The 24,104-nt window shown below is 40.1% G+C and overlaps 1 protein-coding gene across 5 annotated transcripts in view; it reads left to right on the top strand.

The window, feature by feature from the left end:
- Positions 1–24,104, top strand: part of PHF20 (PHD finger protein 20) — a 193,130-nt gene that overhangs the window by 5,693 nt on the left and 163,333 nt on the right. For 3 of the 5 annotated variants that reach the window (XM_044985270.1, XM_044985267.1, XR_006573150.1), the window contains exon 2: positions 22,920–23,034. In XM_044985270.1, coding sequence (XP_044841205.1) covers positions 22,952–23,034 — 83 coding nt within the window. In that variant the 5' untranslated portion in view covers positions 22,920–22,951. Of the gene's footprint in view, positions 1–4,554; positions 4,611–7,050; positions 7,188–22,919; positions 23,035–24,104 lie in introns of all 5 variants that reach the window. The other 2 variants (XM_044985268.1, XM_044985269.1) reach the window with 2 other exon arrangements.

Here is a 24,104-nt window from a genome sequence, read left to right as displayed (position 1 = left end):
TAATTCTTAAGTGTATTAACAGGAGTGTCATACGTTAGACACAGGAGGTGATTGTTCCACTTGGTACTGGTGAAGCCTTAGCTGTAGTATTGTCGAGTTGTGGGTGCCACACTTTAGGAAAGATATGGAGAAATTAGACGGAGTTTTGAGAAGAGCAACAAAAATTATAAAAGGTTTAGAAAACCTGACCTATGAGGAAAGGTGAAAAAACTGGCCATGTTTAGTCTTGAAAGAAGACTTTGGGGGCACCTGATAAGTCTTCAGTTAAGTTAAGGGGTATTACAAAGAGGATGGGGACCAGTTGTTCTCCATGTCTGCTAAAGGTAGGCAAGCAGTAATAGGCTTAATCTGCAATAAGAGAAACTTAGTTTTTCCTAATATCTAACCTTTCTAACTATAAGGATAGTTAACTCTGGAATAGGCTTCCAAGGGAGGTTATGGAGTCCCCATCACTGGATGTTTTTAAAAACAGATTGGATGGATACCTGTCAGGGATGATCTAGGTTTATTTGGTCCTGCCACAATGCAAGGGGCTGGACTTGATGGCTTCTTAAAGTACCTTCCAGCCCTACATTTCTATGGTTTTTATCAAATATTTATAATCAATAAAAATTGCATCTGTGTATAGTTTGTCTTCGTAAATTTAATTCCTATTGGTGGTGATGGATTCTGTGCCAATGTTGTCCTTGTAAATATTTCCTCTTTGAAATGCCTAGGTGATCCTATTTTATCAGCATGTGTGGTAATTTAGGATACTGAGTCAGTGTAGGTAACAGTGGCAGCTAATAGGGACGTGCAGGATTAACAGCTACAGCTCTGAGTGTAATATTGCTGCTTCTGTGTGCATCCATGTGTTCACAGGTTTGAAACATTTTGCTGGTGTTGTCTGAGTCTATACATGCACTGTATATGCCTTTGCATCCTTCCCCACCTGAGGGCATATAGGGGAGTGCAGGCCCCCTATTACTGCTCTGTTCCTTTACCACCCATGGCAGTGAAATGGAATTCATCAGTGTCTTCCCTGTTCCTTGTAGCAAATTTACCTCACAGATTTCCTTTAAAAAAAAAAAAAAAAAAAAAAGACCTGTCCCACTTTGTATTCCTTTAGCTAGTTTTTCTGTATATTTTCAAAGAAAAAATATCTACCCTGTAGGTAGTTTTTTCTTTTTCCTCCGTTGGTCGTTGATTGCTTGGCGAGCACCATGACTTGTTTTCTCACTTTGTGGCTGGTGTTAAAACCTTGGGCTGTAAACCCTGTTGCTCCTGCAATGGCAACACTCAGTTCTTGTTCTGCAAAAGAAGGGAATGTGCCTAATTGATATTCGCTCTGGTGGTCCTTCTATAACAGGATCCTCTGGGCTAGGTACAGCCCCATCAATGGTAAGGAAAGGTGGCATCAGATTCCGAGCATCAGACTACTTCCACTAAGGGGTCTTGCTCCTTTAGTGCTCCCACAAGCCAGAACTTGACACATTTGATCCTGTGTCACTGGGATGGGTGTGGTGGGGTTAGCTCCCTCTCTGATCTGCTCATGGTCCCCGAAGCCAAGCACATTAGTATCTGTGCACTCTGCACTGGCTCTCATTGCCACATTGACTTTGGCACTGAGCTCTTTAGGCAGAACAGAATGTTGTTCGAAAGGTGACTCAGTGCCAGTTATCGTCCTCTCTTCCAGGGAAGAAGAAAAACGAGTTATGACTGTCCTGGGCAGCACATCTCAGGACTGGACGTAGAATTGGCTTATGCCGTGGAGGCCTGGGTTTCCAAGGCACCATTTGCCTCAGTGCTATCATCCCTTGCATTGGAGGCATTACCAGGCTCTTTTCCTGTGTCATCTGTCTAGGTGTTGATACCCCTTATACCAGTACTGACCACATTGGTGCCTTTAGTGCTAAGATGCTCTGATCATGCCATCTGAATGTTCCCTAATCTGGGGAGATCTGCATCACATTTGACTTCATTTATTCTTCCTCTGTGGCATTCTTGGAACTCCTGCGTGTACAACTCCACTTAAGGGGTTGCGGTCATTCTTGTAGTCATCCAGAATTGACATTTGAAGCCCACTGTACAGTTCCCCCTTTTAGATAATCTGATGGTCCTCTTGACTCTTCTCAGGTCCTACAACTACACCAGGGGCATCCCCAGAGGGTGGTGGTATGGTGTTACCAGGAAATTTGTGCTCCATCTACCTTTCCTGAAAGAGTGCCTCACTATTAGGTCTCCTCAGAGATTACCTAGAACTTCTTCCCAAGTCAGGTCTACTAATGGACTGGCCAAAGATTTCATTAGGAAGAGTGGAAGGTTCCTGATGAGGACCTTAACCCAGATTCAGGGCCATCTTGCCTATCATTGTCTCCTTATGAAACATTACTCCTAATTGGTGTCCTTGCAGTGATTATAGGGCATTGCAAGACTACACAGAATTACTGAACACCAGTTATCGAGCAGTTGGTGGAAGAAGAGGATACAAACTACTTGAAAACTTGCAGTTAAAGTAGCTAGGCGGGGTAGCTGTGCTGATTGATGAGGATGTCCTCGGACTCTTGATAGGCTTCATCTGCACCCTTTCTAACATTCACTGAAGTCAGCATTCCAGTCCTTAGTCTCATATGGACAAGGATCTCGTTGTTGCGGCCATCCTTTCCTCTATGAGGTGGTGGAGAAACCTGGAGACAGTCTGCAAAGGGGATGCCCTTTCGCTTTCCTTTTTTCTTCAGCGATACAGGTAACAGATGTTACCACATAAGGATGGAGATTATACTTTGATCATTTTGCACACTCAGGGTCTGGGGTCTTGAGTCAGCTCTTCACATAAATATATTAAAGAACAGGGCAGTCTTGCTTACAAATTTCTTTCCTTTACTGAAGTGTCAGTCTTCAGATACAATACATAGATCTTGATCTCCCCTCCCCTCTGTGTCAGGAAGCAATCAAATTTTGAAGCTGATGGCGTTATTTGATGCTAAACGTGACAGCCCTTCACACACATCGGAGCGAGCAGTAGCCTAGCAGTTTACTGCATCAGGCAGTACACAGCTCATCATGTGTGGTCCATGGAGGATTCTCTGAAAATCCTTTTCTGAAGGTGAGGTTCTCTTGAGGTAGTCTTATTCTGGTTGGTGGCAAAACACGTGCTGCCTATTCTGCCCCAGAGAAAGGGGGAAGAAGTCTAGGTTCTCTCCCAGATGCCTTTCTTGGTCCGGTCTTGTGTGACTTCCCCACTGACTCCTCTCATCCTCAGTTATCAGAAAGATGAGACAAATTACAGCCACAGTGACTTTCACAGCTTCTTCTTTGGTGAGACAGTTCTGGGTCATGGATCTGCTACATCCAGCTCGCTGTATGACCTCTCTCACTCCTGAACATCCCAGATGTTCTGTCTCAAAATCAGGGGAGGATCCATCACCCCAAGTCTCTGTATCTGACACATGGAAGTTGACTGGCTGAGCATAATACTGAGAGAAGCTGCTCTGAAGAAGTACAGAACATTCTCCTACAAGTAGGAAACCACTTACTAGATCTCTCTCTAGGATGATGTGGAAAGATCTTCTATCTTGGCCACTAAACAAGGGCTTGGTTCACTGAAAACTCCTGTCCCCAAAATTCTGGACTCAGTAAAATTTTCAGAAGTGACTAAGTGACTTAAGCTCCTGAATGTCTGTCACTTTTGAACATGGAAGTTGGTATAAAATTTTCAGAAGTGCCTATCTCCTACACCTCAAGCAAACGCTCCTTTACGGTCAGGGAGTCTGTCTAGCTGCCATATCTGTCAGTCATCAATTTGTAGAAGTCCAAACAGTGACACTTCAAATGTAATCTTTAATTGGTGGTCGCTTTAGCAGATGAGATCTATGAGACAGTGGGAGTGAAGTATAGGGGGGACTGAAATAGGGAGTTGCTGCAGGAAGGGAAAAGAAGAATTGCTTTAAGAAGAGTTTGCTGCTGTACAAATTCTCTTTACATGGACTGAAACACTGGACGATTTAAACAGGTATTTAGAATGCAGAGTATGTTAGAACAGATTAGATTAAAGGGGTGTCAAATTCATTGTGGGGAAAGAGTCAAATTCCATTTTAAAAGTATAGCTCCGGATATAAGTTTAAGACCCTGCTCTCCTGTTTAGTACACAGCAGAATTTTAACTAGTAACAATGGGAGGGTTGCGCAAAGATCAAGGGTGGAAGATAGGTATTCTGTAGTAATTAAGCTTTTCGTTAACGCTCCCAAAGCTCTTCTGCGGTGGTTGGCTCACCAACTGAGAGGCAGTGTGGACAAAACAACTTCTGCTTGGTAAAAGATAAAGTAATTAGTGTAAGACTTTTGATATTTAAAGGCATACAAATACAAAATAAAGGTATGTCTTTTAACAAGGATTGCACTGAACAGTTACTAAGCCTCAGTATTTACAGTACTTTCACATTTAAAAGTTGGGAGTTCCTGAAGGTGTTAGCTGTATTATTTGGGGACTAAAAGTTACTCCTTTAGGTAACTGTTTTTCAGAACTTTAAAATACCTTTGTTATAGCACTGATATGACTTTTTTTTCCTTCCTGCAGTCATAGGTTAAACATTTGAAATGTTTTCAACTATATAAGCAACAGGTCTTTTCTAGGTGAGTATTATAATCACATAAGTTCAGCTCTTTTATAACAATTCAGTAGTACTGCTCTTAAATTTCAGTATTATAATAAATACCTAGTTTGACTCTTTTTATAGTCTTACCATAAACGATCTGTCAGTTAATATTTCTCCCAAATCAGACAAATAATGTTGGCATTTTTAATATGAAGTATACATTGTTTCAGATGCAGATTTGCTTTTGTAGACATCATGGCAGTTTGAATAATACAGAAGTAGTAGTTAACTTATTCATAGTATATTCTAACGCTTCTATTTAGAAAAAAAATTTCACCTAGCTCATATTATTCTTGGTAAAATTGAACAAGCAAGCTTGATTTTAAGGATTTCTGCTTTGCATTTTTAATTCACACTCACATTGTGGGACTTCTAGAAAGTATTGACATAAGATTAGAACAACTAACTTCAGTTTAGCCAAACATTTAATATATTTCTGAAGAGATTTTAAAACAAAATCCATAAATGGTGGTGAGTACACCTTCCTTTTAAATCACTCTTCGCAATTCAAGGAGAGGAGGATTTCTTTTATTTTTGAATTCCTCTTGTTTGATGGATTATACCTCCTGTTCCTTAGTCTTCACTTCCAGATTGGTCCCAGTCCCTGCATTCATAGTTCTCAAGTGTCCTTCCCTCCCTCATCAGGGTAAGAGGCAGGGAGGGGAAGGAAGAGGTTGACTTCCCCACAAATATCCTGTAGTTTAGGGAAGGTAAACTGACCTGGGAGCTAGGGGACCATGAATTCTGGTCTCTCACCTGATTTCTGTTCATATTTCTGGAAACTGGAGTCCTTTATTGGGCAGGCACTCATACCTTGTTCTAGAAGGACTGGCAAATACAATCATTTTTCCTCATTACACAAGTAGGTTAACAGAGAGTTCACATTGTCTGTGATAAGCAGAATAGTAAGCAGGTTCCAGATTCAGTAGATCCAAATCTTACTCACTGAGACTCACTGCCTCTCAGAATGAACGTGCCAAATCTATGGATTTAGCTATCCTGTCTATAACCACTAGATAACATCTTCCTTCCAGATCCTGGAATAGATACCCAGGATGAATATCAACATCCTACTGCTCTTTAGCAACTAATTGTGTAACTCCCAGGCAAAATATGTGGCATCCTGTTCTAGTGGCTAGCTCACATAGCGGATAACAATAGATTAATGTTTTTTTAAAGCCATTAGTGACTATTGTGATCATCTAGTCTGACTTTCTGCATAGGACAGGTGAGAAAATTTCCCCAAGTTATTACTGCATCAAGCCAATACTTGTGTTTGGACAGAGTTCATCTTTTGGAGATGAACTGATGGGGAGTCCATCATATGCTTGGTAGTTTATTCAGATAGTTAATTATCCTTATTACTGGTTTGATTGTTTCTTGTTACTGCTTTAGCTCAAGTGATAGATGTCTTGATTGGGGATCTGAAGATACAGGGTTCAGACCTCACCGATAACTATATTCATTTTCTTCAAAAACAAAGAAACCCTGGTTTAATAAATTGCATGGTGACAAAACATGCTTCAGTTTAGGGCAAAACGTGCAATAAGAGGTGTGCTTCATGCCAGCAGGGACAAGGGACACAGTCGGCAAAATCTGGCTGGAGCACAGGCACACACCCGGCTGTTGCAGCTACTCCTGGGTGTAGTCCATTTCAAGAAGTGCATAAGAACATGTGGAGTGTTTTGGGAAGCGAGTGACATTGCAGGCTTCCCCTACTGTGATTACCTGCCACTATTCCTTCCATGGTACCTTTCTTGAAGATTATTTCCATCTCTATGCCTGATGTGACCAAAGTACGTAAATATGTGCCTATTGATTTCTGATGAGTCAGCTTCTCTCCAGTAATACTTCTAACACAATTGTTTGTCTTTTCCATCCAGAAGATAAGATGCTCAAGTCTTTGCTAGCACCACATCTCAAAGACTTCAGTTTTTCTTTTTTTCAGCAGCATTAGTTTCCCAGGATTCACATCCATAAGTTGCTATGGAAAAAAATAAGGTTTTCACCAGTCTAACCTTCATACGTTTTGAGATGCCACACTTTTGCAAGGGAGGCAATGGCTGGGTGAGCCATCCCTAGTCATCTTCTGATGCAACCCTAACTGTCATTAAATAAAGGTTTTCTTTTGTTAATAAACTGCTCTAGAGTTGCAAAGTGCATTTGGAGGCATAATATACTTTAAGGTAACATTTTCACAAGCACCGATATGATTTAGGAGCTTAAGTTCAACTGGCTTTCAGTGGGTGTCTAAATTACTCTTGATGGGACTAGGGAGCATATGTTATGTGCATGTGAAAATTTTACGCTTAATTGTCACAAGGTCTTTAGGATTGTAAACATTAGGTGGTGTCTAGGTAAATACATTGTGTCATAAATAGTTGTCTGATATAGACGTTGCCTTTTCTCATCTGCAGGTGTGCATTTCAGGACAGCATGGCTGTGGTTATCCATGTGCATGGTTTTCTGATTGTGGTGGGGGACCATGGACATTCACCACTTCTCTGGATTGACCATTCCTGATGGGACTTGCATGTTGTAGGGGGTGAATTGGGTGAGGCGTTCTTCACTTTTTGCTACTGAGGAAGATGCAAGATGTGTTTATGGTGGGCGCAGGTGGTACCATTAAAGAGTCAAAAGTAACTCTTGCTGAGTTGTATGACAAATGAAAAACATGATAGAGCTGCCAATTCAGATATGCCACCAGCAGGTCTGATCACCACCTAGCTCTGCATTCAGTGCTAGGGTAAACTTATCTACTGTAGTATCAAATTCTAACAGTACTTGGTGTAGCAACTGCAGCTACTTTTGTGCATTGAAGGCAACCAAAACAACCTACATTCTCTATGGCCAGTATGCGAAATGCATTCCAAATCCTGGTGCTGCCTTTGCTAGCCCCTCATTTAACTCAATTATACACCTTCACCAGTGCCTGGTATGCTATCTTTGCCACCAATGCCTTCTAGTCCCCCTAAACCTGTCCCATGTCCTGTACTTGCCCTGCTTCTTGTTCCTCCATTTCCCCCGGCGCCTTCTGTACTATCAGTGATACCAGGAAGGTCTGTGAAACCTCCAGCTGTAGCACCTTTTACATATTGGAATAAATGGGTCTGGAATAGCAGTGAATATGAGCAACAGTTTGAATCCAGTGTTTCTCTCAATAATCCTATAAAGCCTCAGATGAATTCTCAAAAGTAGTGTGAAACCCCTTCCTATCACTTTTTTTTTTTAAATGTCAGTGTTCATGGAATACCCCTTCAGTGAAATCTGATGTGAAAAGATTCTTTTCATGGGCTCTGAGTTGATGCAGTACATATGCAGATGCAGTACTGAAATCATGGAAATGGATCAGATGAAGGGCTTCTTAACACAAACCTTTAGTTTGTGGCAAACTGGGGTACGACTACTCTGCACTAGCCTGCTCACAGACTAACTGTACATGTGAACCCTACTCATGCACATTAGCAGGTAGTTCTGTGTACTTTATTTGCAGACCAAATTGGAAGTAGTGGTTTTCCTGGTTCAGGTATTGGTGTTCCAGGGTTTGGAAGTGGTCCTAGTAAACAGAGTGGAATATGAAGTGTTGGAGGTGGATCTCAGAACCCTGGGAATGGGCCTAGTTAAGTGATCTCCTTGCTTTGATAGTGGTGTTAAGAATTTAAGTGGGCCCCAGGGCTTTTGGGAAGCACTCCATTAAAGTGCAAAGTATGCCATTTAGTGTGTCAGTGGATGAAATTCTTGAGTTCTTTTATGATTACAAAGTTACCCTGGGCTTGGTCTTACTAAAATACCATGAAAAAAGGATGCCTCTGGGAATAGCAGTAGTTGCATTTGAGGCTTATAGTGAAATAATGGCAGCTGTTCTAAGTGACGGGTAGGCTTAAAAGTCAAACTTATTTTAGAGATGCTGTCCACGTAAAGTATGTCATGTTGCTATTCGTAGTGATGTGATTAATACATTCAGATTGGTTTTTATTGTATTTCCAGATTAGAACCTGTGAATTCTTTAAATCATAAATGTTTGTTTTGATAACTGAGGCCACTGGTTGGGCTCAGGACAGAGCGATGCTTTTAGTGATAACCAAGAAGTAACCTGGGTTGGGCCTTGCAGGTGAAGAAGGTCAAACCTTGTTTTGCACACTCACTGGCTGGATCTTTGTGCTGCCTGGGGGCCTTTTTGTGAGGTGATCATACCGATTGGTCCCAGACCCAGTATGCACAAGGGAGCTGGAGCCATATCAGAGTACCACTTCCACCATCCCATCAGGTGTGTCCATCTTGGTCCTCCACGTATGTTCTGCAGGGCCAGGCACCAGAATATGAGTTGCCACAGGAGGCAGATTAGGGGTGTTGCTCACCCTCAAGAGCAGTCCAGAAATCTACACCATCTTTTATTTGCTTAGTGCATCTGAGGACAGTGACCAGCTTGGGGAATACTCTGTAGGCATTGACATTGACCAGCAAGCAGCATAGGGCTCCCTCCACGCTGAGGATGGGGGCAGTGAGTGGTTGGTGTAGGGTGTCCAGATGTCCCGATTTTATAGGGACAGTCCTGATTTTTGGGTCTTTTTCTTATATAGGATCCTATTACCCACCTCCCCCTGTCCCGATTTTTCACACTTGCTGTCTGGTCACCCTAGGTTGGTAGCATGTTGCAAATAGGGCTTCTGCCTATATCATCGTACTGCATGTTGGGGGCTGGGTGGGAGTGGCTCTCTTATACTAGTAGAAAACTTTTCTTGAAATGCCCAAACCTGTTAGTGCAGCTGGTGACTCCCTCATCTAAGGGACTCCTGAGAACACCACTCTTGTTAATTGCAACCCTGTAAATTGCTGTAAATGTGTGTAGTTGTAACACGCATGCATGTTTATGCAGATGTGCAGCTGCTCTGACATACAGTAATTCTTAACAACTGAAATGTTAACATGAAGTTAGGAATTTATAATAAAATTATTTGAGGTTATTAAACCTTACAGATGCTGCGTCCTAAATGTGTGGAGGTCTAAAATTCTAACGCAGGGCATTAATTTAATTAAAAAGCTTTGGTTACCTATAAGCACACTCACCTGGGTTTTAAAATAGAGCAGTGTTTAGCTATACCAGATATTCTCATTGTAGATTGGTCTTTTACTGTTTACCCTCACAGCATAGTATAGCCTTTTGTGCATAGAGGCAAATTTCTGGCAATTGTTTGTTTAGTGTTGCTTGACATAATAACAAATCCAGCAGTATTGGGGTAGTCTCCAAAGGGAAGTGATGAAACAACCATGGATAAGTTAATGCGGTATGTGGTACGTACTTATTAGGTGGAATGGGAAATTGGCCCAAAATATGATCTTCCTTCTGTACTATATATGAAATCTTGATATTTGCATTTGTTACTGTTACAAAGTATAGGTTATAATCTAAACCCATCTAAACTACTTAGTGATGTTTCCTGCAAATATATCTCTTGGAAATGCTTTGTCCTATTTGATGGTGTTGGCCTTTTTCTGGTGTGCTACTCTTTTTCTTCTGAGTAGACTCATAGGGTTAGAAGGGACCGCAAGGTTAGTCTAGTCTAACCCCCTGCCAAGATGCAGGATGTGTTGCATCTAAAGACAGGTGGCTATCCAGCTTCCTTTTGAAAACCTTCAGTGAAAGAGCTTCCACAACCTCCCTATGAAGTCTGTTTCATTGTCCTATTGTTCTTTCAGTTAGATTAAATCTCAGGAAAAACTTCCTAACAGAATGGAAGTAAACATTTTACAAGTTATTAAATTATACCTGGATATAATAAAAGGCCTCTTTCCGTAAGAGAGAGTTTAATCTTATTTGTGTGTAATTTCCCCCCCATCTGTCCTCCAACACTGTAATAGCTACATGAAATTGTATAGACTTAAAGCCCTAATTGCTGAGCCATCTACCCACTATCAAGCCACTTTAAGTTGTCTGAAGTTAGGAACCCAGAATCACCACTTCTGAATATGTAGATACACACAGTAAAATTTCTTCTTTCTCTAGCCTTTATTCCTAATAGTTGCCTATAGAACACTGCCTGTCACTATTCACATAGGCACTAGGCAGCTCAGCATCTTGACTGCTATTTCTTCACAAGGTTAGCCAAGTCCTCTTTGAGGAATGATTGGGTAAGCTGACTGTCCATTATAAATCTCAGTCTACCAGCTCATCCTAATTCCAGGATCAGTTCTAGTGTTCTTAAGAGTGAAAATTGAGTGTGGCAAATGTTACCTCACAGAATGACAGGTGACCTGGTTGTCCAGTTCCTACATTGGACTAGGACAGGATAGGACTGACTTCTGCCTCCACCTCACTTGTGGAGCTGTTTAGTGCTATCACCTATATTCCTGTGCTAATACCTACCTGGAAAGTAGGACAGAGGCAGGTAGACATTAAGTTACTTGTATTCTGGTAGTGCTAGGGTCTATTATACTAGGCAATGTGTAGAATACAGCTCCTGGCTCAGAGCTTACAGCCTAAAAGATAAAATGGACAAACACCTACAGATATAGGTGTTACCAGGCGCTACTTACCTATTGTTAACGGGATATTAATCTGTTCGTGGGATTTTTTTTTTTTTTTTAATTCTGAGGAATTGGTTTTATTTCTTATCTTGTTCCTCTCCGGGCCTGGTGCTATTATCCTAGATCAGGGTGGATTTGATTTAAATCACTAGTCAGGAAGACTCTATTTAATCATGGATTTCTACATAAAAGTGCATTCTAGTTGTTTGTTATAACCTTAATACATATTCTTAACAACTCAGATAGTGTAGGTTTCGTTTTTAGATTGGGGTACACTATACATTTTTAAAGTGATTTATTTTGAAAACTTTTCAGATTAGTTTTACAGCTATATCAGAAAATGAATGATTGTTTGGTTATTTCATTTACCAGAGGTAATTAAGCAGATATTTATGAAGTCATTGGGAGGTGAACAATCTCCAGTTCAATAGGTTAAGCATTAATATTTGGAGGATTTTCTTGCCATGCTGTATTAGGAGGATAGACATTTAAATTATTTAATTAAAACAACATTATATATTCTGGATTTTTTTTCTTCAGCAGCAAAGGTAGATAATATTTTAACAAAACATGCATAAGAATTTTTTTTAAATCAGGTTTGTTTTTAAAATTGTCTAAAATAGTTAAATTCTTTTGATATATTTCAATCAACTGTCAGCCAGGTCAACATGAGAAACTTAATATTGGCTTCTGCAGCTAACTTAATCGTCTTGACCTTCATTTTTCTGTTTGTTCATAATCTGGAAAAGAAAAAACAAGCTTTTCTGCTTTTTCAGGTCCCAAACAATTTCTCAATTTGGAATGAATTAGTCCAAAGGAAGAAAATATTCTTTCTACACTGATAGAAGAAGCTACTGCTGTTAAAAATGAGATTCACTTCAACAGTCTCTGAATCCAAGTGCTTAAGTGACTTCTACCAGTTCACTGGTGTGATGTTCTTTAAAACATCATCAGCAAACACTTACTTCTTGAATGATTCACCCTTAGCTCTGAAGTTTATTTATAGTTGGCATTATGGGGGGATGATTGCTGGATGTCCATGTCATAGCCAATTCCTCTTCTTCAGCAGTTAAGGTTTGACCCTGGTACCGAGTACTGAGAATATTTGCAAGAAAATGAGCTGGGATAGTGCTTGTCCCATTCACTTTTTTAATGCTTGTAATTTAACTCTGTCATTGCATATTTCTCTTTTTAAGATCTCACTCAGTTCCTTCCAGATTTCAACAGGTTCAGCAATAAAACAGCTATTTCCCTGCATTTTGTTCAAGGCTACAGAAATAGGCTTCAGGGTACTCAGCATGTGTTCAACATTTCTCTTAAGCCCAGTGTTGAGAACTTTGTGACAGTGCCATCTATTTTTTTTTCACGATTTTGTTCACAAACTCATCAGATTAGGCCACTTCTTGATACAGTGCTCAAAACAGTCCACTACTGAGTTCCATTGCATGTCTTGTGGGAGAGTTAGCTTGGTTCCTCCCACTTTTTTCAGAGCAGCTGCTGCAAAATGGTTATTGTGGAAGTACACTTCTACCCCGATATAACGCTGTCGTTGGGAGCCAAAAAAATCTTATTGCGTTATAGGTGAAACCGCATTATATCCAATGTGCTTTGATCCGCCAGCGTGCACAGCCCCGCCCTCCCGGAGCACTGCTTTATCGCGTTATATCTGAATTCGTGTTATATCGGGTTGCGTTATATCGGGATAGAGGTGTATTTTGCAATTTCAACAACATTAGCATTTTATTTCTGGAACACTGAAGTCTTTAGACAGGAGGTGCATCAAATGAGCACTGCAACCGTATGTTAGCTTGGGACTGTTCACTCTCTTCTAAATTTCTTCTCAAACTGCGTACTAGACACTTGCATTTTTTTTTCCAGTTTGTTATAGCTTTTATTGCTACTTCTTGTAAGTATTCTGCTGTGTGCATTTCCTGATGTATCAGTTGTTTCTGTAAGGAAGATATTCCCTTCTTCTCTTGTCTCACAAGCACATGCAACAGGATCATTGTGGACATTGCTCCATCCATCAAGACTCAGGTTAACAATTTTACCCTCTAGATCTTTTGCACACTACTCAATTTCTCTTTCATACACTTTATCCAGCAATTTGCCTGCAACATCTGTGCGACAGCTACAACTCCCTGGGCTACTTCCCCATGGCCTCCTCCCAACACCTTCTTTATCCTCACCTCAGGACCTTTCTCCTGGTGTCTGATAATGCTTGTACTCCTCAGTCTTCCAGCAGTATGTCTTCTCACTCTCAGCTTCTAGTGCCTCTTGCTCCCAGCTCCTTGCATGCACACTACAAACGGAAATGAGGTCCTTTTTAAACCCAGGTGCCCTGATTAGCCAGCCTGTCCTAATTGATTCTAGCAGTTTCTTCTAATTGGCTCCAGGTGTCCTAATTAGCCTGCCAGCCTTAATTGATTCTAGCAAGTTCCTGCTTGTTCTGGAACTGCCCCTGTTACCTTACCCAGGGAAAATGGATCTACTTAATCTGGGACTAATATATCTGCCTTCTAACACTCTCCTGTAGCCATCTAGCCTGACCCTGTTACAATATATATTTATTTAAAAACATTTTTTGCTGTTAACACGCATATTATCTCTGGAGACACAAATCCACAGTTTGAGAATTTTTTTTTTTTAAATTGGAGGTACACCTATCTCCTAGAACTGGAAGGGACCTTAAAAGGTCATCAAGTCCAGCCCTTTGCCTTCACTAGCAGGACCAAGTACTGATTTTTGCCCCAGATTCCTAAGTGGCCCATTCAAGGATTGAACTCACAACCCTGGTTATAGCAGGCCAATGCTCAAACCACTCAGCTATCCCTCCTCCCTGCAAACTGCAAAACTAAGCTGCGCTGATGGTTTCTTCTAGACTGAGCACGGAGTCCCATTGGGCAGATAGAAAGATTAACCTAAATAATCTCTACAGAAGCCCCTGGAACCCCATAAGATTGGGTCCCTAATCCATGAACTATTGGAACTCATTTACAAAACTTTTCTTAAACATTACATGAATATATTGCTTCATACTATAGAATTAGAATTTATAATCCCTATTTCATGATGATGTATCTTTGAGCTATAATAGTTTTAATTAAGATATATCTTTACATTGCTTTTTGAGGGGAAAAAAGCATTTTATTAAAAAAAAAAATCTGATTTAAATCAAATTTTGGTTTTCCTTTAAAAAAAAAAAAAGTTTTATTTTTTATCCACCCTGGTTTTCCTCTATTGCTTGGCAAACCAATGAAGATCAGCTGTTTGGTATGAAAGCACTATACAGATTCATAGCACAATATTATATATTTGGTTACGTTCTTATGAAAAGGTTTCCAGTACCCTCTAGTTGTTTAATGAAAGCTTAAAAATATTCCTGACATTGAACTTAGACCCCCGGCTCTCCATAGAAAGCCTCTTATTTGCTGCTGGCGTTTGAATTGATCAAACCTTGATGTAGAGTTAAAAACTGAATATACAAATACTTAAATCTCAGTCACCTCTTTACTTACCTGTTAAATTCCAGGTTCTTTACCTTTAGTATGATTGATGAAATCAGACAGATGGATTATATCTTTTGCCTTTAGGTAGTGGGCTTTGGTGAGAGAAATCTGAGCCTTTAATTGTGGTCTTTGTGAATGAAAAGATGTTCATTTCATCTCCATAGTACAATGAGCAGGATTTTTTCAATGTTAGAATATAATCTTAGCAAAATTTGAACAAGTTAGTTTGACCTGTCGTGATTGAGTTAGCTCACACACCATGGTGAGCTGGACATATCTAACATATTAGAATCCAAAAGATGAAATATTAGTGATTGTGAAACAAGTTTGAGGTTTCTAAATAAAAAATCATTATGTAGTTTGGATTCCTAATAATGGGAATTAGAGCGAGAGAACCTATTATCTAGTCCAGCCCTTTGTCAATGCAGGATTGTTCCTTGCAGTATGTTCTTGATTCTTCTTTTTTTTTTTTTTATGCTTCACTAGGTTGCATTCTGATACATTTTATTTAACTAGCAGTTGATGAAGAATAATAAAATATAATAATCTTCTGTAAGTTCCAGTGGAACCATTTCACTGAGAAGGTGCCAAACATAGAGATACTTATACAAGGTGGCGATTAATTGTAACACACTTGTTTTTATTGAACAGACTTTTTGAAGATTTAAATTAATCCTTGGATTGATATTTGCCACTGAATGTTAACTTTTCTCAATCAGATTTTAGGAGATACTTTTATTGTCAGTCTTTAGTAAAATGCTGTTCTTTATTTTTTAGTCTTTTAAAAATTGTATACAGTAAACTTTTATACACTTCATGTATAAAAACTCCATCTTCATAGTCTATCAAGCTTGTCTGTGGAAGCAGCTGTTGTAAGGCAGACAGCATTGCTTGCCTGCACTGAGAGGAAATATACTATTTAGAGGTGGGAGAGGTTAAAAACACAGGAGTTTAGGACAGAGATTCTCAGACATTCTCCATCCGGCACACCTACAGTTTTCATGTGTGTGTAAAACAATCCCATAGATCTTTGGGATCATCACAAGAAAAAACTGCCTCCTTTTGGGTTAGTACATGCTGTCTGCTGGGTGTACTTTCTCTTCCTGTTTGCACTGAGCTCTGCTTCAGAGAATTGCTTATCAGTAGAGCCCTACAATTCAAGGTCCATTTTGGTCAATTTCACGGTCATATGATTTCAACCGGTAAATTTCATGATTTCAGCTATTTAAATCTGAAATTTCACGGTGTTGTAACTGTAGTGATCCTGACCTAAAAAGGAGTTGTGGTGGGGTCGCAAGGTTATTATGGGGTGTGGGTGTGTTGCAATCCTGCTACCCTTACATCTGTATTACTGCTGGTGGCGGTGCTGCCTTCAGAGCTGAATAGCTAGAGAGCAGTGGCTGCTGGCTGGGAGCCCAGCTCTGAAGGCAGAGCAGCACAGAAGTAATGATGGCATGGTATGATATTGCCACCTTTACTTCTGTGCTGTTACCTGCAGAGTGAGGCCCTCAGTAAGCAGCTGCCACTTTACTGCCACCCAGCTCTGAAGGCAGCAGCGCTTAAGTAAGGGTGTAGTATTGCCACCCTTACTTCTGCGTTGCTGCTGGCGGGTCCCTGCCTTCAGCGCTGGGCACCTGGACGACAGCCACTGCTCTCTGGCTTCCCAGCTCTGAAGGTAGTGCAGCGGTAAGGGTAGCAATACCATGACCCCCTTAAAATAACCTTGCAACCCATCTGCAACTGCCTTTTGGGTCAGGACCTCCAATTTGAGAAACACTGATCTCTGTCATGAAATCTGTATAGTATAGGGTAAAAAACACACACAACACCATATTTCACAGGGGGAGACCAGATTTCACAGTCCGTGACATGTTTTTCATGGCCATGAATTTGGTAGGGCCCTACTTATCTGCCATGGTGAAAAGCTGGCTGTCAAGAGCTGCAAAATGAAGCCCCTCACAATCCTTAAGCAATGCATACTGGAGCATATTGTGGTTCATTGCAGTGCAAAAGTGGTTAGTGGGAGTAGGACAGCAGGAAGAAAAGTGAAGACCACTTTTTCTTGCCCCCCAGCTTGCCTTCTGGAGTCTAGTATCCCTGTGATCTCCTGGCCACTGCTTTGTGACCCATCCAGTTTCCAGACCCACAGCTTGAGAACCCCTGAGAGAATTGAGACCTTCTCCAGTCTCATAGAAAACAATTTTATGTGGTATTAGTACTTCTTTGTGACCCTGGTGTGAAGAATTGTTCTTTTTTCCTTTCCTGCTAAGTTGTGAAGTTCTTCTCTCATTCTCAAGCCCTAGGTGGTTGAAATAAAGAGCTGTTGCAGAGTTAACAACTGAGGACAGCAGGGGGAGACGGGAAAAGAAAACACCAATACTTAGGAGAAAGGGGACCAGCTCTGCCTTAAGAAACCTTTTTTTCTCTGGATGAGTTAGGCCCTTTTTCTACTACACCTTTGTCTTTCCTCTTTGCTCCTGTTGATCTCAGTGGGCTAGACTGCAGGTTGAGCATGAAAGAGCCCCAGGACAGACCACCTCCCTTCTGCATTGTCAGCCTTATCTGAGCAACATTGATAGATCCCTATCTCACATGCATGTCCCTCAGATTTTCTCTGGGGATGCACACCAACATCCCCTCCCCCCAAAAAAACAAACAAACAAAAACAAAAACAAAACAAAAAACCCTGGTGGAATATTTACATTTTACTTTAACAGTGACTTTTCTGCAAAGTGTTTTTTGGTATCATGAGTTTTACAGAAACTTTCTCTTTGTGCACAGCTCTTTCATAGGCTTCTTGAGGGACACTTCATTAATATAAATAACGATTAGCTGCAGTATGCACATTTTCAGTCTTTTAATAATTTGGCTACATTAAGAAACATTAAGTGTTTCTGGTTGCATTGCTACCTACTAGTTACGAGAGAGAATTAAATATATGATCTTGGGTTTTGCAGGATGGAAAGTGTTTAATTTTTCTGCCCCAACATAGTTTAGAACTAGGGCAGTGAAAACATTTCTCTGTCTATGGTGGGACGAATGCATTTGAGATCAACCAGTTGCAGGCTCAGAAGAGGGAGGAGGGAAAAGAACAAATACATCTTGTCTGAGCTATTGATAATAGAAAGCCAGTGGCTTCAGATAAGTAACATAGAATGTTCATCAGAATAGCCTAGTCAGTCCCCTAGCTCTAGCTCAGAACGTATCTGTTTAAAAAATAAAATAAAATCTATTCTTAAAAGCTTTTGACTTCACAAGCTTTTTTGACTTCAGCTAATCAGCGCAGTGGCCATCATTCTGCACTGTCTCCCAGTATACTAGTTCTTGCTCCTGGTGTCCTGTCCTGCTGGGAGTAGGAGTGCTATGATACTTCCCATGATTGTGTGTTGAGAAGAGACAGGCACTACTCACAATTAATTGGCCAATTTAAAGAGTTCTGTTAATGGGATTGGAAAGGAGCCCCAATTAACTTTTATTGATTAGAAGGAGCATTGGCCACAGTATACCTATAGTGAGATAAAAGTGCTATGATACTTCCCATGATTGTGTGTTGAGAAGAGACAGGCACTACTCACAATTAATTGGCCAATTTAAAGAGTTCTGTTAATGGGATTGGAAAGGAGCCCCAATTAACTTTTATTGATTAGAAGGAGCATTGGCCACAGTATACCTATAGTGAGATAAAAGTAAGGGTCTATAGGGCTCAGACAGGGACACAGAAAACACCTGGAACAGTAGGGAAAGCAGGGGTACCAAATGTCTTTCATAAAAGATCACACCAGTGTTGGCTGAGTCAATGAAGTATTAGAAATATATTATAATCATCACTCCCATAATCACATTGATCATTGGGGCACCATTGATGAGCAATCAACCAATTGTCTCCACTCCGACAATTGTGTGTCAGTACTTGAATCTCCATGAAGTCCATTCAGGTCCACTCTTTTATGTTGCCAATCCATCTCTTCTGTCAATCTCTTCTTCTCTTCCCTTGTACTGTTCCTTGGATAGGCCAGATGATCTTGTTACATGGCTGTACCACTTCAGCTTGTGCTTCTTCCTGGTCATCAGGAGGTCTTCATATGACCCAGCACGTTGGGTGATGATATTGTGGTTGAAGTGGGAGATGCCAAGGATTTTATGGAAGTATCTCATCTCTACTACCTGTATTTTCTATTCAAGTTCTGCCATAAGGGTCCGTGTCTCGCCTACAGAAAAATGGAGATGACCAGTGCGTGTAACAGTTTGAATTTGGATTCCAGGGAGATGTTCTTGTTCCTCCAAATTGGTTTTAGCTTTGCCACTGTTGCTGTTTGCACAGTTCTTGCCAGAATTTCTGCCTTTGGTCCTTTATCAGTGATGATTGCCCCCAAATATATTAGTTGATGTTTTATGGAGAAAGCAGGCTTTCCACTGAGTCTTTGGCATAAAGAGTGGTTGACTATAAAAGGACAAATGTCAAATGAGGTTTAAATGGTTGTAAATGCTGTTGATAACTTAGAATAAAACCATATGCACAGAAGATCAATAAACAAGGCAAAAACCTAGGATAAATGCAAGTTGAATAGAGCTTAAATTGTCACAAATTTATCGTATTACGAACTTTGCAAATATAGTTAGACTGTTTCTAATTTTTAACACTTTGTTACAGGCTGAAACTAGGTATTCTGCTCTGCGTGGACAGAGTTGATATGGTGTCATTGGTAGGGAGTTTCATTTGTTTTCATTGACAAGTACCTTGTATGGCAGTGCCTCCAAAACGGGGAAAAGACACATTTGCAATTCCATTTGTTCATGAGTACTGGCATTTTCCCAGTATTTTTACTAGATCCATTATGAAAAAAACTTAATGGAAATAATGAATAGCTGAAACAGCAGCTGTAACTATACTGTGGCTCCCTTTAAAAATTGGCATTTTGAAGAACAAATATTGAGAGATTGTGCAGGGTCATTGAATCTACACCATATCCAGAAGAGGGGCCTTTCCTACTCCTTGGATCTCAATTGTTCTTCTTTCCCATCTTGGTTCCTGATCCTACCCTCACCTGTTGGTTGACTTTCTTGTGCCATCTGGGCCCAGCACCTACTCTTGCCACTTATTTGACTCTTCTGCCCCTCTACTTCATTAAGATTCTCATTCACTATGGGTCTGACCCAGTGGAAGTCTTTCTATTGGCTTCCTAGGAATGGATCAAGTACTATTTGCTGAGATTTGAGTCTCTTTTGTCATCATGCATGTTCCGAAGGATGCAAGCAATGTTGCAGTGCAATTAGGAGCTTTTTTGCTGTTATATCACAAGAGACTCTAGTAGAGGCAGCTAGGATGGCTGCTTGTACAGGTCTTTTCCAGGCTGTCTTCTGAATGAGGAGCCTGGCCCCCATAGAAGTAGTTGGAACTGAGAAAGACAGCTAGCCAACACAAGGTGACATGCCTTGTCTGTGTAGACCACCTGCAAGTGTTTCATGGACCACAGTTTAAGAACCAGTCCATCCCCTATGCAGGCCCTTGCTGGGAGCTTTCCCTGTAGTCTATTTTCTAGTGTTTTCTTCTGGTTTATTTTAAATGTCACAAGCAGTGTGGCTTCCATCCCTTCCATGGAGACTAGTCAACAATTTAACAGATTTCAGTTAGGAAGAGTTTTCTAAAACTGTTTTATTCCAGCTATATTTTTTTCTTTTCCTAATTTCATTCTGTTAGTTCTAGGTAGGACTTTGAAGTGAGCCACCCCAGAAAAGGGGCAGAGTGGGGAGGCAAACAGACAACCATGAGGGTCAGTGGGAGGTATGGAGGCACAGCTGCCACCAAAGACAGGGAAATAGGGAGTGTGGTTAGTGGGGTATGAATAGACTTCCACTCTTTTGTTCCCACTTTCACTTCTGGTTAAATACTTTTTTATTTTTGAGTCGTTTTAACTAGTTTTGCAGGTGTGGGACCTGATTAGCCGCACGTAATGTTACTTAAGAATAACTCCAGTAAATGGGGGAACATTGGTGTAAAACTGGTGCAAGTGAGGAGAGTCATTGGTATTTGCATAATTAAGAACCTATTGGTGTTTCCATCATACATGTTTTTGAGGTTTAAATGGGTTTACCTGTGAAAACTCTCACCTTGAGATGAAGTACTTGCTGAATGGATTAGAGAAAATGTGGGTGAGGTGATATCTTTTAATGGACCAACTTCTGTTGGTGAGAGGATGGTGGTGTCTCTCACCAACAGAAGTTGGTCCATTAAAAGATATTACCTCACCCACCTTGTGTCTCTAATATCCGGGGGCCAATACGGCTACAGCAATATTGTATGCTATATGTATTATCAGGGGAATTTTTCTAATTACTACTTTCTGTGTGTTTGAGGAAGGTGGTTTCTGTTAATTTTGTGTTCTGGTAAAAACAAACTTTTACTTTTTAAAATACTTTTTTCCCATATCTGTTAATTTGGGGCTCTCATTTAGGAACATAGCAGTTGCCGGAGTGGATCACACCACTAGTTCATCTCATCCAGCATCCTTTCTCAGACAGTGGCCAGAACCATATGTTTCAGAGGAAGAAACCCTATAGTAGGCAGTTATGGGATAATCTTCCCCCAGAGAAAGCTGCTTCGTAAGCCTCTGTAGTTAGATGTTGCCTTATGCTGCAACGTTTGAGGATTTATATCCTTTCCAAAGTTCTTGTTTGTTTTTAAAATACTTATTATAACCCTGGATATTTTAACATATGTTAGAAAAGTTTAATCCTTAATGGAATCTTGCTAAACACTTGTTCTAAATCAGGGGTTCTCAAACTGGGGATCGGGACCCGTCAGGGGGTCATGAGGTTACTATGTGGGGGGTTGTGAGCTGTCAGTCTCTACCCCAAACCCCGCTTTGCCTCTAGCATTTATAATGGTGTTAAATATATTTAAAAAAAGTATTTTTAATTTTTAAGGGGGGTTTGCACTTAGAGGCTTGCTATGTGAAAGGGTCACCAGTACAAAAGTTTGAGAATCACTGTTCTAAATGATATCTTGTGCCAGTGAGTTCCACAGTCAAATTGTGCACCGTTTCCTTTTATCAGTATGTCACCTTTCACTTTCATTGGATGTCCCTGTGTTCTTGTACTGTAAGAGACTGAATAAAAGTTCCTGATCTATCTTTATTAGATTGTTCATTAATTTGTAAACCTTGATCAGGTCTCCCCTCTAAGTTACAATCTCAACCTTTTCAATGTCCTATGGAAACCTTGGAGTTACTTGAGCAAAGAGACTGCAGGAGTAGGTTGTAGTCTGTATTGAATTCTTAAGTTAAAATGGGTGAGGAACAGATTTTAGGAAAAGTTGCTGTTGAACAGGACTTTGCAGTTAAGTGGACCTTGAAATTCATGGGCTACTAAGGCAAGTCTTTTAGTGTGTTTTTAAGTATGACTGGAGGCATTCACAACAATTAGCTATTTTTTAAATAGTTTCCAATAAAATACAAAATAATAAATAGATGAAAACACAGGAAAGGGAAATAACATACCAGGTGATATCTTAGATCTGAATTGACAAAAATAAATCATAACTATAATAATTCTTAAGTCTGATCTTTATTGTATCGATGATGCCACTAGTAAGGTACACTGCAGTATACAGAGAAAGGATGAGCTAATTCAGTGTTTTCAGGAAGCTCATTAAAATGGCAGTTTGTGAGTGTATGTTAATTGTGTACATAATTAACTCTTGAAGAGATTCCTCGCTAGTTTTATTAGAGCCTATGGCCTTATGTTTTAGTCCTTCTGGTTCTGGTTTAAAAAAAATAAATAAAAATTTATTCTTATCACAAACATCACAAGACTCAACACTCAGGCAATATGGAAAGGCCATGTTTCACTACATTAAGTGTTCCGTATTCTTTCAGTCCTTTGTATGTTCTTGAAAGCTGTTCCTCTTCTGATACTGATTTTTCTTTTACACCATATTTTTCTATGAATACAGTAAAAGTGCACTCTGAGGGCTACCATGGATAGGTAACTTTTTAGAATTAAACTCTCCCCCACCCCTCACTCTAAAAGATAGTAGCAGTTCACCTAGAATAACTAAAAAATTTGCTTTTAAATAATTTAATATTGATTTGAATCTCAGACACTTTCACTAGATTATTCCTTGTAAATAGGAAACATTGAGCAATTAATTATTTAAGAATACTTCTAACATTTAGATGTTTTGGATTTACAGTGCATAGATTTATTTTTGTATGTGTCTTTATTAGTGATTGATATTCAATTGCATTTTTCAGGGGAATAAAAACAGCGGTGTTGATATTACAAAATGACAAAACATCCACCGAATAGAAGAGGGATCAACTTTGAGGTGGGAGCCCAGTTGGAAGCCCGTGACAGATTAAAAAACTGGTATTTTTTTTAAAACTTAATACTATATTAACTATCACAAAAAGTTTCTTAGAATGTTACAAACACTTGGTGATATTATAGTTTTATTCTTATCACAAATGTTCATGGAATCTTGTTCACTGGTTTATGGAAAATTAGTTTATTCATTTGTTTTTAACAGGCTTATCTATGTACAATATACAAATTATAAAGCAACTGTTTCAAAGTGGAGAGTCTTTTTCAGCCCAAAATATCCAAGACAGAACCTCACCTTACTCCCATCCAGCAGTATTTATGCTTCAGATAGTTTATAAGACCTGCTGTCTTCTACTGATTTCTAAAGGTGGCCAAATACTGGCTTGAGGGGCTGAAAGTAGGACTATCCTCCTGTAGTGGGTGCCCTAGGTTGGGAATGTTGCTCTTTTGCCTGTCCTCTGGAGTTGAACTGTGAGGAAGAATATTTATTGATTATAAATTCTATGATGGAGCAAAAAGAGAGAGAGTATATTTTGGAGTCATAGGAAGCTAGTTTAGAGCCCAGGTGTTATCTATTGGGCCTGCTCAGTAAGCGGGAGGCTGCATTCTGTTTGCACTATCTGAAGCTTCTGAGTGATCTTCAAGAGTAGTTCCAGATACCTGTAGAGAGCCCTATGCTAGTGGAATTTGGAGATAAGCATGGAGAGATCCATGTCAGAGAAGAGCCATCTGAAGATAGCATGAAATGCCTTTTATCATCACTGTCATCTAGGAATCTAAGAATAGCATGTGGGTCCAATATTGCCTCTGAAATTGAAAATCACTGGAACCAGAGATTTACCTCCTGAATGCAAAGATCAGTCATTATTCACCAGTGACTATATTTTTCCTTCTGGCTGCCTGCATCAACTCCATGTTATATGGACTGAGCCTGGCTTTCCTCCAAGAAGCAATCTTGGTTTGGCACAGGTAATCAAGGTTACTGTTTTAATTACAGAGATAGTACTCAGCTCTTTGCCTCTGTCAGCCTACAGATGGTATTGCAACCCAAACATCTGTCCATCTCCCTCATAAGTCTGTCTTCTTCTGAATTGTCAGCAGGACAACAACAAATT

This window comes from Mauremys mutica, chromosome 13 (assembly GCF_020497125.1).
Source record: "Mauremys mutica isolate MM-2020 ecotype Southern chromosome 13, ASM2049712v1, whole genome shotgun sequence".
Taxonomy (NCBI): domain Eukaryota; kingdom Metazoa; phylum Chordata; order Testudines; family Geoemydidae; genus Mauremys; species Mauremys mutica.
The sequence above is the reverse complement of the archived record's forward strand: the minus strand, read 5'-3'. Positions and strand labels throughout refer to the sequence as shown.